Source organism: Macrosteles quadrilineatus, unplaced genomic scaffold (assembly GCF_028750875.1).
Source record: "Macrosteles quadrilineatus isolate MER2022 unplaced genomic scaffold, UCM_ALF_1.0 Scaffold_1__1_contigs__length_201487025, whole genome shotgun sequence".
Classification (NCBI taxonomy): Eukaryota; Metazoa; Arthropoda; class Insecta; order Hemiptera; family Cicadellidae; genus Macrosteles; species Macrosteles quadrilineatus.
The window spans coordinates 55,056,261-55,068,907 of record NW_026542594.1 but is presented as its reverse complement, the minus strand read 5'-3'; the positions used below and the strand labels follow the sequence as shown (position 1 = coordinate 55,068,907).

Here is a 12,647-nt window from a genome sequence, read left to right as displayed (position 1 = left end):
TTGACTTACTAACCAGATCTTGGATTTTTGAAGAAATAGTAAATCGGTCCCGGGCCCAGGTCTTACCATGAGATCTACGATAATAGATACTTTCCTATAGGGAAATTCGCTAAAACAACAAAAGACCTTTAAAACTATTATATTATATAAATATTTCTCTATCTTAAAAGTAAAGAAAGTAATGTATTCATAGACTTCCCAACTGAAAGATTCACCTCACAAAATGATTCCGATTCTACATAAAATATTATACCTCTTAGGGAAGTTAATTAGATTTTATAACCCCATCTTTTTGAACTCAACTAATTGCTAATCCTTATACCTTATCTCTGCAACTCTCAAGCTTCCTTTATGAAAGCAAGAGGGTAATAATATCTCTACTTAGATTAAATAGGGTAACTATACTAATTTAGAAATAAACCAATGGGAGACAGTTTTAGAGGATGCCCTCAGCTCAGTGAGATCATTACTTTGCACAGCCACAAATCAAACTCCTCACGAGCGTATGTTCTTACATCCACGTAGATCTGGGAACAATGGTGTTTCAGCTCTCTCATGGCTTCTCATTATTAATAGTTAGGTTGTATTTGGATGCAGCTTCGATAAACTTTTTTAAGTTTATATCGTGTTGTTCTTGTGTTTTTCCACAGATTGTGACATCATCAAGATAGGCGTAAGTGTCTTGTAACTGTTCTGTTCGGATGACTTGGTCAATTACACGTTGGAATGCTGCCACCCCATTAGTGACCCCAAACGGGATACGCTTAAACTGGTAGAGTTGACCACAGACCTCAAAAGCTGTGTAGTGCTTTTCTTCATTTCTTATCTTTACTTGGTGGTACGAACTTTTCAAGTCGATAGTACTGAAAAACTCATAATTTGCAACTTTGTTAACGATATCATCGATTCTAAGTAGTGGGTAAGCGTCCAGTAATGTAAAACGATTTATAGTCCTGGAGTAGTCAATGACCATTCTTTTTCTATGATTTTCAGTAGTAACTACTAATGCTTGAGCCCTCCATGGAGACATACTAGGCTCTATAACATCGTCTTTAAGCAATTTACTTACTTCGTTTTCAATAAACTTTAAATCATCGGTGCTATGGCGATGATACTTGATTGCGATTGGCTTACATTCAGGTTTTAAATTAGAAAACAAAGATACCGGTTCTACAGTTGAGGCTGCCACGCTACATACGGTTAGTTGTGACTTGTTGCCACCAAAGACTACTTTAATACTTGCATGGTTTTTCAAAATATCATGTCCAACAATTATATCTGCACAAAGATCTGGTAACAATGAAAGATTAACTTGCTTGTAAAAGTGATCAAGAATGACAAGATTTACTTTGCATTGACCTGTTATGTCGGATGTGATTGATGTGGTAGCCATTGAGACAGTACCCCTACCTGGTTTTATAGGAATACCTAAATTAAGAGCAGTAGATTTGTTTATAAAACTTAGAGAGCTTCCCGTATCTATCAAAGCAGAGACAGATTTACCATTAACTAGGGCTTGTACTGTACTCTTTGTTAACCCACCGGGAGAAGCTGCTAGGTCAATAGAGTTCATTACTTCTTTAGATTTATCCAATTGCTTGGTTTGTAGTTTACCTGCCCTGCAGACCTTAGCAAAATGCCCCTGTTTACCACAGTTATGACAAATTGAATTTTTAGCTGGACATTTGACCCTAGGATGTCTTAGATTACCACAAAAGAAACATTTTTCAGTCACAGTAGCTAGAGAACACTTTTCTGAACTGCTTGAAGTTGCATCTACATTCTGATTGCTCGCTTGAGTTTCTTGGGACGAAGTTGCATTTACTTTGGAAAGATTGAAAAGCTAATGATTGCTCATGTGCAAGTTCTAGGGATCTGGCTTGACTATATGCCTGATCTAGTGTCAACGAAACATTTTCTAGTAAGCGCTGGCGAATTGCAGAAGATTTTATTCCAGCAATAAATGTGTCACGGATATAATCATCCCTATTCTTTTCTGCTGTTACAGCTTTAAACTGACAGTCTTTACTTAGTAATTTTAAAGCCTGGAGATATTGGTCAATAGTCTCCTCAGGTTGCTGCTGACGTGCAGATAGTTTATGTCTGGAATATACTTCATTTACAGGTTTTACATAGATACTTCTTAGCACAGATATAGCATCGTTATACGTACCGCTTTCACTTATGTACTCGTTGATTTCTGGAGTAATAAAGTTTATAAGTATTTTGAGTTTATCGGAGTCGGATGGTTGTGGTGTGATGCTGGTAACAAAATTCTGAAATGTTTTGTGCCAATGTGTCCATTCCTTACTTGCAGATGATGAGCTTGGATCTACACTAAACTTGTCTGGCTTTAGGATCGTATCCATTTCACAATATCAAGTTATTAAAAATTGTAATGAGAGTAAGAATGAATGAAAATAACTTTTATTACCTTTAGAAAGGTTTTTAATAACTTGAACAATACTACATTGAATTATAATGGACTTGTTTACAAACACAACAAAACAATAATAAAGAATTGAAGACACATGTTTTTTACTACAATTATGTACTACTAGCTGGCCCGACAGACGTCGTCCTGTCCTAACGTGGTTTTATGTCAAATGCTCGTTCATTTTCAAGATCCTGGTTGAAGTTCGTTCGCTATGCTCACTCACCTTTAGGTTGGAGCTCATTCGCTGCGCTCACTTGCCTTCAGGTTAGCTCGTTCGCTACGCTAACTCGCCTCCAGGTTGAAGTTCGTTCGCTACGCTCACTCACCTTTTGGTTGCAAATTAGCTGTTGTCATGAATTTAAAAAAAATAATCGTGCTGCACCCTGTTGGTAAACTTATTAACTTTTTAATGCTATTGAACATCACAGAATCAAATTGCTTAGTTGAACCAGCTGTTAAGATTATTTAATTCCATTTAAATATGAGTACTCATAAGGTTAACATGGGAAACTCCAGAGCCACTGGGGCGGAGCCCTTTTGACGGATCTGCACCAAACTTCACACAAACCATCCTTGAATAATGCTTAATAATGCCTGAAAGTTTCATTACAATCTGTCAAGCGGTTTCGGAGTCCATAAAGGACAAACAAACATACAAACAAACATACATACAAACATACATTGGATTTTATATATATAGATGGATTTGAACACCAGCAAAAACAACAAAACACCCTTCGAGCTATTTTACTTTAAAATAGTTTTCTCTCTTAAAAGTAAAGAAAGTAATGTACTCAGACTTCCCAACTGAAAGATTCACCTCACAAAATGATTCCGATTCTACATCTATCTATATATTTAATACACGACATGAAACTTTGTGAACAATAAGGCATTTTTGTTTTAAGATTTAACCCCACATATTATATACCAAAATGTTTGTCTAGGTGTGTAGATGTGCAAACTGGCTTTAGATTTTTGAAATATATCTTTTTAAGGGCGTGGGCTGCCCTCAAAGTTCCTTCCATAAGGATAACATAGTGATTGATTTGAATGTTATTATATTCTGAAACAGATGTCAATACATAAGTTTTTAAAGAAAATTAAATCCCCAGCTGTTTTGTTTGGTTTTGAAATGTAAACAGTTTGCATGTTTAAATAATTAGAAACCCGGCAAAGAAATGTTACCTATAGGACACGACGGGAGAAATGTTTTACATTATATTTTCGTTTAAACATGCTAAAGACCCGACGACAAAGAAATATTGCCGGTTGGACACGGCGAGTCAACATACGTCAATCAATGCAAAACGTAAGGAGCCCAGACGAGGAGCTGGAACAGTTAGTGGCAACGTGTACTCACAAAATTACACTGACAAATACAAGAATTCAGCAGCATTCACTTGGCGAGATGGCATTAAAATGTCAGAAATGTGGTGCGCTACATCTTAAAGAAGAACAAAGAGGACGAGGCGAAGGATTTGCATCCTGCTACCAGAAAGGAAAAGTGAATCTACCACCATACCGAGAAATCTATTATATCCAGAGCCTACTTAATGGAGCAAATCATTTGAGCAGAAACTACAAAGAGAACATTAGATCGTACAACTCTGCGCTCGCAATAGTCAGCACTCGAGCTAAAATTGAAGAACATAACGGTGGAGGGCCTTATATTTATAAGGTGCAATACACAGTTTATCACTTAATGGCAACTTTCAACCGTCAGAAGGGGAGCATCCCACATATGCCCAAATTTATATCTACGGACGTCGAAACCGCTGTTCAAGAAAGAATGCTAAACAAAGCTAATGGCTCTTGCAGCACTGAACTGATGCACATTTTGACTCAACATTTGGTTGATATTAATCCATACGCGCAATTTTTCAGCTTGATGAGCTCCGTCCTGCAAAATAATTCTACTGAACAGAAAAAAGAACTTAGAATGCATATAGCCAACGATCGAGCTCAAGACCAACGTCGATTCAACGACGCAACTTCTAACGACGTTGCTATAATATCCTAATTTATTATTCGTGTGAATTCGCACGGGTTCACCTAGTAACATGTTATAACTCTTAGGGATGTTAATTAGATTTTAAAACCCCATATTTTTGAACTCCATGGATTATCAAACTTAATTTTATAAAGCTAACTTACTACTGTTTTTATGTTTTTCTTACAAAGAAATCACAAAGAATCTTGCAAACTTCAGCCCGTGCCATCTATGTATGCCCGTACCAAGCATTAACATGTATATCACTCTTTACCTTAAGTAAATTTAGTTAAAACATTTCAGATGGCACAGAATTACAACTACTGTATATCTCTGAAATTCTAAGACAAAACAAAGAAGAGAGATAGTAATACCAGTACTACACAAAATGAAGTACAGTAATACCTTTGACTATTACTATTATACAATTAATTGTCAATGGTAATACATTGGCTGAGCTATAAAACTGATATCATGTGATAGAAAATATTCCCAGCTGTTTTGTTTGGTTTTGAAATGTAAACAGTTTGCATGTTTAAATAATTAGAAACCCGCAAAAATATTAAAGTTCTGACAACCAGCTCTTTCCCTTTATCCGCAACGGCTATAAATGCATTTAATAAACTGAAAGAAGAGATTGAAAATGCCTCAATGAGTCCCATAAATCCTGATCTACCCTTCACTGTTGAGACTGATGCATCTGACACTGTAATAGCAGCAACACTTACACAGGAAGGAAAACCTGTAGCCTTTTTCTCAAGAGCTCTGTCTCATAGTGAACTAAAGCACAGTTCGGTTGAAAATGAAGCATATGCAATCATGGAGTCAGTACGAAAATGGAGACACTATTTGCTAGGCAGATATTTCAAACTAATAACAGACCAGAAGTCTGTCTCTTTCATGTTCAACTCTAAGATATCGGGGAAAATTAAGAATGACAAAACCATGAGGTGGAGACTAGAACTATCGAGCTATAGTTATGATATTGGACTTTTCCCAGGCATTTGATTCGGCTGACTTTGAGTTGCTGATGGCCAAGTTAAAATTTTATAGGTTTGGTGAAATAGCTCAAAGCTGGTTTCAATCTTACCTTGTAAATAGGAAGCAGATAACTAGGGTGGATGGTGTCTCTTCGGAGCCTCTCCCAAAGAACTGTGGAGTACCTCAAGGAAGTGTACTGGGGCCTCATTATTTACACTGCTGACGTGGGTGAAGAATTATCTCACTGTTCACTGTTTTCGTATGCAGATGATTCGCAACTTCTCTTTTCTTTCAAGCCCACAGATAGTTTGCAAGCACAACAGTTGATAAACCATGATTTGATGAAAATTTCTCACTGGTCTAAAAACCATGGGCTGGCTTTGAATGTTGAGAAGTGCTCGTTATTACATTTCTCTAATTCTCGCAGCATGCATTCTTTAATTCACAAACACGATCTCAATGTAGTTCTGGAGAACATGATATTAAAGTCTACTGAGACAATTAAAGTTCTTGGTCTCACAATTGACGTGGAGTTAAAATTTTCAAAACAAGTAAAATCAATCGTTCAAAAGGTCATGACTTTGCTCAGGGTGTTTAATAGATTTAGGAAAATACTGGCAGAAGATGTAAAACTACAAATAGTGAAGTCTTTGGTAATGCCTGTCATTAATTATGCTTTGCCTGCCTTTGGTTTCAGTCTGTCAATTGAACAAACTAATTTGATAAATCGTTTAAAAAACAATGCATTAAGATTTGTATATGATTTGAGAAAATTTGACCACATATCTTCCTTCAGAAAGCAAAGTGGGATGTTGCCTGTGCAGACAGAATGTTTGTTACAGACTGTGGCTATTGTTCATAGGGTCACCAACACTAGCAGACCGACTTATCTGAAAGATAAGTTGAAAAGTAGGAGATATGTGAGAGAGAGGAGTACAAGACAGGATGGCCTGCTGCACTTGCCTCGCGTCCAGTTAGAATATGGTAGAAAAGGATTTTCTTTTTTTGCTCCTCAGAAATACAACCAACTGCCAGAAATGTAAAAAACTTGGTTATAAAGCTTTTCGACTGAACTCCAAAAAATGTCTTTTGTAAATATAAGTTAAGGTATTGTTAGTTAATAAGTCATTTATTGTTATTGTAATATTTCTTTTGTATGTATTGACTTGAGTAGTTTTGAAAAACAGTATTGTTACTGAAAACCGCTTTAAATAAAAGACGTTTCATTATTATTATTATTATATTGTTTATAGACCTGGTAAACTGAATGTAGCTGCTGATTCTCTATCACGAGTGTGCTCGATGAGCGACAAAATGAACAGACTTCATCAATATCATGAAAGAATGTGTCATCCTGGTGAAAATCGTATGTATCATTGGATAAGAAGCAAAAATTTACCATACTCCCTTGATGAGGTAAGAAGAATGACTGCTTCCTGTAAGGTATGTTCTGAAGTAAAACCAAGATTCTTCAAACATGATGGAAAATTAATAAAAGCAACATCACCGTTCGAACGTCTTAGCCTGGATTTTAAGGGTCCTCTTCCCTCTTCTACAAGAAATCGGTATATGCTAACAATCATTGATGAGTACCTACTCACGATTTCCATTTGCGTACCCCTGTCCTGATATGTCCTCTTCAACTGTTATTTGCAAACTGAAACAGTTATTTTCATTGTTTGGTACTCCTAGCTACATTCACTCCGATCAGGGATCTTCTTTTCTTTCAAAAGAACTAAAGGAGTTTCTCGCTTTAAACGACATTGCTTCTAGTCGGACTACTGCTTACAACCCTCAGTGTAATGGCCAGGTTGAGAGGTATAATGGTATAATCTGGAGAACAGTAGAACTTGCCCTTAAGAACTATCAACTTGACGTGACAAAGTGGGAATTAGTTCTGGATGAAGCTCTTCACTCTATCCGATCCTTGCTTTGTACTGCCACGAATTGTACGCCACATGAACGAATGTTTGGACATCCCAGAAGATCACAAAATGGTGTTTCCACACCAACCTGGTTGATGACTCCTGGAAAAGTGTTGATGAGACGTCCTATCAGAAACTCTAAGTATGAACCAATAGTGCAGGAGGTGACGTTGCTGGAAGGAAACTCTGATTACGCTCATGTACGATTGCCAGATGGGCGTGAAAGAACAGTGTCTACACGCAACTTAGCTCCTTGTGGAAAACAAGCTGAGAGAACAGATTTTGATGATGGATCAACACCGGAGAACCACACAATGGAACTTAATAGCGATGTAAACTTAGAAGACGACACCCAGGATGTGTCTCATCCCGATGCAGAGGTGATAGAAGAATCTGCAACTCAAGAGCCTCTACAAACCTTAAGGACTGATGAAACCCAATCACAGAGACGAAGCTCAAGACAGAAGAAACTACCTTCTCACCTTAAAGACTTTAAATTATATTAGCGGGGAAGAATGTGATAGAAAATATTCCCAGCTGTTGTTGGACATTGTTATTTTATTTGTTTATGTTTAATGTTTGTAATCATTATTTCATTCTCTAGATTTAACTCTTACTTATGAATTCCATTACTTGAATTGTGTTAAATAAAGCCTACTCATTCAAGGCAAACAATCTTTATTCTTTAACATATCATAATGCCTATAAATGTTTCTTCCTTTCACCTAAAAAAAAGAGGTTTTACTATATCATTTATGGTCTCAAATGAAACTCAATGAACAGAATTCAACTCTTACATATAATTATAGTTTTAACATTAAATAAGCCTAGCAAACATTTCATGAGGTTAAATGTACTGGAGGATTTATGGCATTTTTTTGTTCAACGTCCACCTTAATGCGTTCAATATTCAATTCAGATATGACTGAGAAACAGTGTTGTTGATAGTACCAGTTGTTTACCAGATTGATATTATAGTACGGTAGTAGATAGTAATATGCCGACCCTAAACCAAAAAAGGAAGACTTCAATAATTAAATGAAATTTGTTGTTTTTCAATACTAATATGTAAAATTGTTGCCTCTTTTAAGCCGCGTTTACACCGGAGTTAATAACACGTGTTTTTAACAAAAAGTTATTAACATAACAGAATCGCCCAAAAAATTATCTTAACAAAAGTTAATAACTCGTGTTTTTAACAGAAAATTCCTTGTTATTAACAAGATTTATGTTATCCATCAAGAGTCGGTAAAGATCAAAAGAAACGTGTTATGTTTTTAACAAATGTTAATAACAAAAGTTAATGGTCTCTTTTAGCGCGTTAACTTTTGTTAATAACAGGTCCCTCTCTTTTCCCCGCAACCCCCGTGCCCAGCATCGTCCTACAGAGAGCGCGCTAGTCGGCCCTCAGTACCAACTGCAGCAGACGAAACACGTGGAATCAAATCAAATCAAATCATTTATAAGCCAGAATTAACAAAATGTTGTACAATTTGTATTGGCTAAGTCATCATTAAATAAAAGTTAGCTTATATATACTTAAGAACTATTTACAGAGGTCTTATACAGTACTTAAAGTTATACAGTTTTATATACATATCTAGGCTAGATCACTATTCATCGAGCTGATTTTATTTACAAATTCTTGGACGCTGTAACAGGTAAACTTTATCAACAAAGATTTTAATTGTTTTATGAATTTTAACAGGTTTGGTTCAAGTTTAAGAGGAAGTGGAAGTGAATTAAAAAGTGTTAGGCCATTGCACAGTAAGTGCTTCTTGAAAAATGTTGTTGAATGTTTAGGAATTGGTAATGTATGTGAATTGCGCAATGTGTATTGGTTTTTACAGAAAAGTCAAATTTAGAAAATTTTTGTCTCTCAAACTTTAAAGATTCAAGAATGTAAATAGATAGGAATGTCAAAGTTTATGAATTGAAAAAAAATATTTACGGCATGATTTGCGCCTTTTTAGAGAAAAAGTTTAAACAACAATTTAGTCTGCTGGCACTCGCAACCCCAAATAGGAACGGCGTATGCTAAGTGAGGATAAATTAGCCCATAGTATGCCGTCAACAATATCTCCAGATTCTCATTGTTCCTGAGGTTACGCAGAACGAAAATACTAGAACTGAGTTTTTTTAAATGTATTTGATATGGTCATGAAATCTAAGATTCTCGTCTAAGATCAATACAAGGAACTTGACATTTGGTGTAGGGTGGACCTCAGATTCGTCCAGAAGGAGACTAAACCCCATGTTTGATCGGTTTGAATGATTTGATATACGGAAGTTAATGAGCTGTGTTTTGTCTATGTTGATTTTCAATAACCTGGCGGAGTGACTTAATGTTTCTAACATAAATGTTTTTAACAAAAACTGAAGTACAAAATAATTTGTTAACAACTTTCTGCTATTAACTTTTGTTAATAACTGCCGGTTAATAACAAAAGTTAATTAACTTTATGTTATTAACTCCAGTGTAAACGCGGCTTTAGGCCAATTTCTAAAATGTTCATATTTTTCTAGAAAAAGTATACAATTTTGATGAAATTTTCATGAATATGTTTATATTTTCCATAAAATTGACTACAAAACAAAATTTTTTTAAAACAAGTAAAATTCTAAAATTTTGTATTCAAATTTTCTAAATATTTTATTTAAATTATTGTTTTTTGTAAATAATATTTTTCCTATTTGAGTTATTCAAAATCTATTAAAAGTATTGAATTTCTCAGAAAATTCTAATGATATTTGATGTATTACAAGTCCATATTTCATTTTAAATAATTTTAAACTTATACATAAAATAAAAGAAATGTTATCAAAAATGATAATCTTAAGATAAAAAGATAAGTATTGATTTAAATTGAAAATAAATGTCACCAATGAAAAGCTTGTTAAAAATTAATGCTATTTCATATATTATACTTTTCTGTATGATTAAAGATAATGTAAAGATGAATAAAAATAAATTGCGTTGTAAATATAATCTTATTGAAGGAATATTAGTCTATGGCCTAATTTGTTTGGTCGATCTTTTTATGAAAATAAGTGACTAAAATAATAACTAATTGAATGTTAATTAAATGCAGTGTGGATTAAAATAATTATTTTGATTTATTTAAACTAATCGAAAAGTATTGGGCCGTATGCATAAAAAGAAGTAAAACCTTTTACTTGTGAAATTTAGAGCAAAACCTTCACAAGATATGAATAAAAACTAGAGCAAAACCTTTTACTTGGAGTAAGAAGTAAATGAACAGTGATTCAGATCATTTACTCCGAACAGTAGTAAATGAGTATGCATAAAGTCAACCTTTTACTTGTACTGAAAAGCAAATCCTTCAAATCTGATGCATCTACTCAGTCGTAGACTTATCCCTTAACTAAAGGTACATCATGAGCTGTTCTTCTATATGTTTCTGCGTACATGAACGAGTTCTGAGTACTAACTAAGGAAAAACATAAGTAATTTATTGTTTTGACAGTTGATTGCATGCAAGCAAAAATTATAAAAGGTACTGTACCTCTGGTTAATTTTAAGAGCTGAAATCAATGATGGACTGTCCTTCCATCTGATTATTACATTTATAAATATTTGTTTTTGACTAATGTTTTTAGAAAACTACCCCCCCCCCCTACTCTCTCCTCCTTAACCCATCAATCAGATGTATTTGCCGTGCGCGCAGACACTTTATTTTGGACCAACTGTATAAAACTTGATGTTATAACTTTTTGCCTGCCTTGGTCTTTCTGATTAATTGATATAACATATGTGATTATGTAAATATTCACACATGTGTTCAAACAATTAATTAGTTAAAGTAATCAAACCAGCAGATTTTTTCTCAATGACAACATTTTTGCTTAACTTATAAACGGTTATTTTTATTGTAAGTCATGGCAGATTTGGTGAATGTGCGGGAAGTAAAGGTTTATAAACCTCGTTCGAATACACTAACAAAGGACTTTAAAAGTTTGTTTCGTTTTGAAGAAAATAACGTACATTGGCTAGCAAATAATTTTTTGGGAGAGTCAGTTGAATCTCGGGGTGGTGCGCTTACCCCAGTACATAAAATGAAAATATGTCTAAGATATCTGGCTGATCCAGGATTCCAAAAAGGTGTCGGTGAGGAGCTAGGTGTAGATCAAAGCACGGTGTCACCAGTAGTATCGAGTGTTGTGGATAGTGTTGTTGCCCAAGCTGGTTCTTGGATAAAATTTCCAACAACCGAACAAGAAATAGCAGAAGCAAAGGCTTTGTGGCAGAGTAAGCACAGTTTTCCTACTGCTATTGGTGTGGTCGACTGTACCCATGTTTGTATTGAGAAACCTAGAATTCATGGTGACGAATATATAAACAGGAAAGGTAAAGCTTCGCTTAATGTGCAAGGTACATGCAATGCTAGAGAAATGTTTACTAGCATAGACGTAAGTTGGCCTGGATCAGTGCATGACGCTCGTATCTGGAAAAACTCCACTGTTAAACAAGTTCTATCCAACACTCGAAATGCGGTAATGTTAGCTGATGATGGCTATGGAATCGAGCCATGGCTAATGACACCGTACAATGATCCTGATGGTGCAGAACAAAGGAACTTTAACAGACTCCTAACAAAAGAACGCGTGATAATAGAATGCTGTTTCGGGCAACTGAAGCGCCGGTTCCCAATTTTGAAATATGTATGTAGGGTGAAATTGGAAAATACAGGGAGCGGCAGAAATATCTGACGGTTTTCAAGCGAGTACCGTCCGGCAGCCAAGTGGAGGAGGGTGGTGGGGAGCGGCTCATTCTCAAGGCCAAGTGAGACAATTTTAGTCGCCATAGAGCAGTGGACCGGTATACATCGCGCGTTTGTCGTTGAGGCGTATTTTAAAAATGGCGATTTTGTTGTTGATAGCAACGTAAGTTTCGTAGGTATTTTAATGTGGCTCGTGGGGAACCTATCCCATCCCGAAACACCATCAAATTGTGGGTGGATACCTTTAGATCCACAGGATCAACTGCAAAACGTAGGCCTACAGGCCGTCCAAGGTCAGTGAGGACGCCGGAGAACGTGGAGCGAGTGCGACAAACTGTGCTAACGAGCCTGCATCGCCCGGCGCGTGGACAAGCTGCTGCTCATGGCATGTCTGAGCGCTCTATTCGACAAATTTTGCTGAAGTTGTTGGACGATTGCTATTTTATATGGGCGAAAGTGAAGGTCTGAGAGCAAAATTCGTCGAGTAGAGCGCTCAGACATGACATGAGCAGCAGCTTGTCCACGCGCCGGGCGATGCGGGCTCGTTAGCACAGTTTGTCGCACTCGCT

At 36.0% G+C, this 12,647-nt stretch overlaps 1 protein-coding gene and 1 pseudogene across 1 annotated transcript; both read left to right on the top strand.

Annotated features, from left to right (window-relative positions):
* Positions 1-6,836: 6,836 nt before the first annotated feature.
* LOC128997169 (uncharacterized) lies at positions 6,837-7,842 on the top strand (annotated as a pseudogene).
* A 3,571-nt stretch (positions 7,843-11,413) lies between these two features.
* Positions 11,414-12,144, top strand: LOC128997160 (putative nuclease HARBI1). Its single transcript, XM_054422750.1, has 2 exons — positions 11,414-11,851; positions 12,028-12,144. Exons 1-2 carry the CDS (start codon positions 11,414-11,416, stop codon positions 12,142-12,144), a joined length of 555 nt encoding a protein of 184 aa, XP_054278725.1.
* Positions 12,145-12,647: the final 503 nt, after the last annotated feature.

Coding starts and splice junctions, on each gene's coding strand:
- LOC128997160 (XM_054422750.1), top strand. CDS start 11,414: ATGAAAATATGTCTAAGATATCTGGCTGATCCAGGATTCCAAAAAGGT. Junction 11,852..12,027: donor TATCCAACACTCGAAATGCG/GTAATGTTAGCT, acceptor ATATGTATGTAG/GGTGAAATTGGAAAATACAG.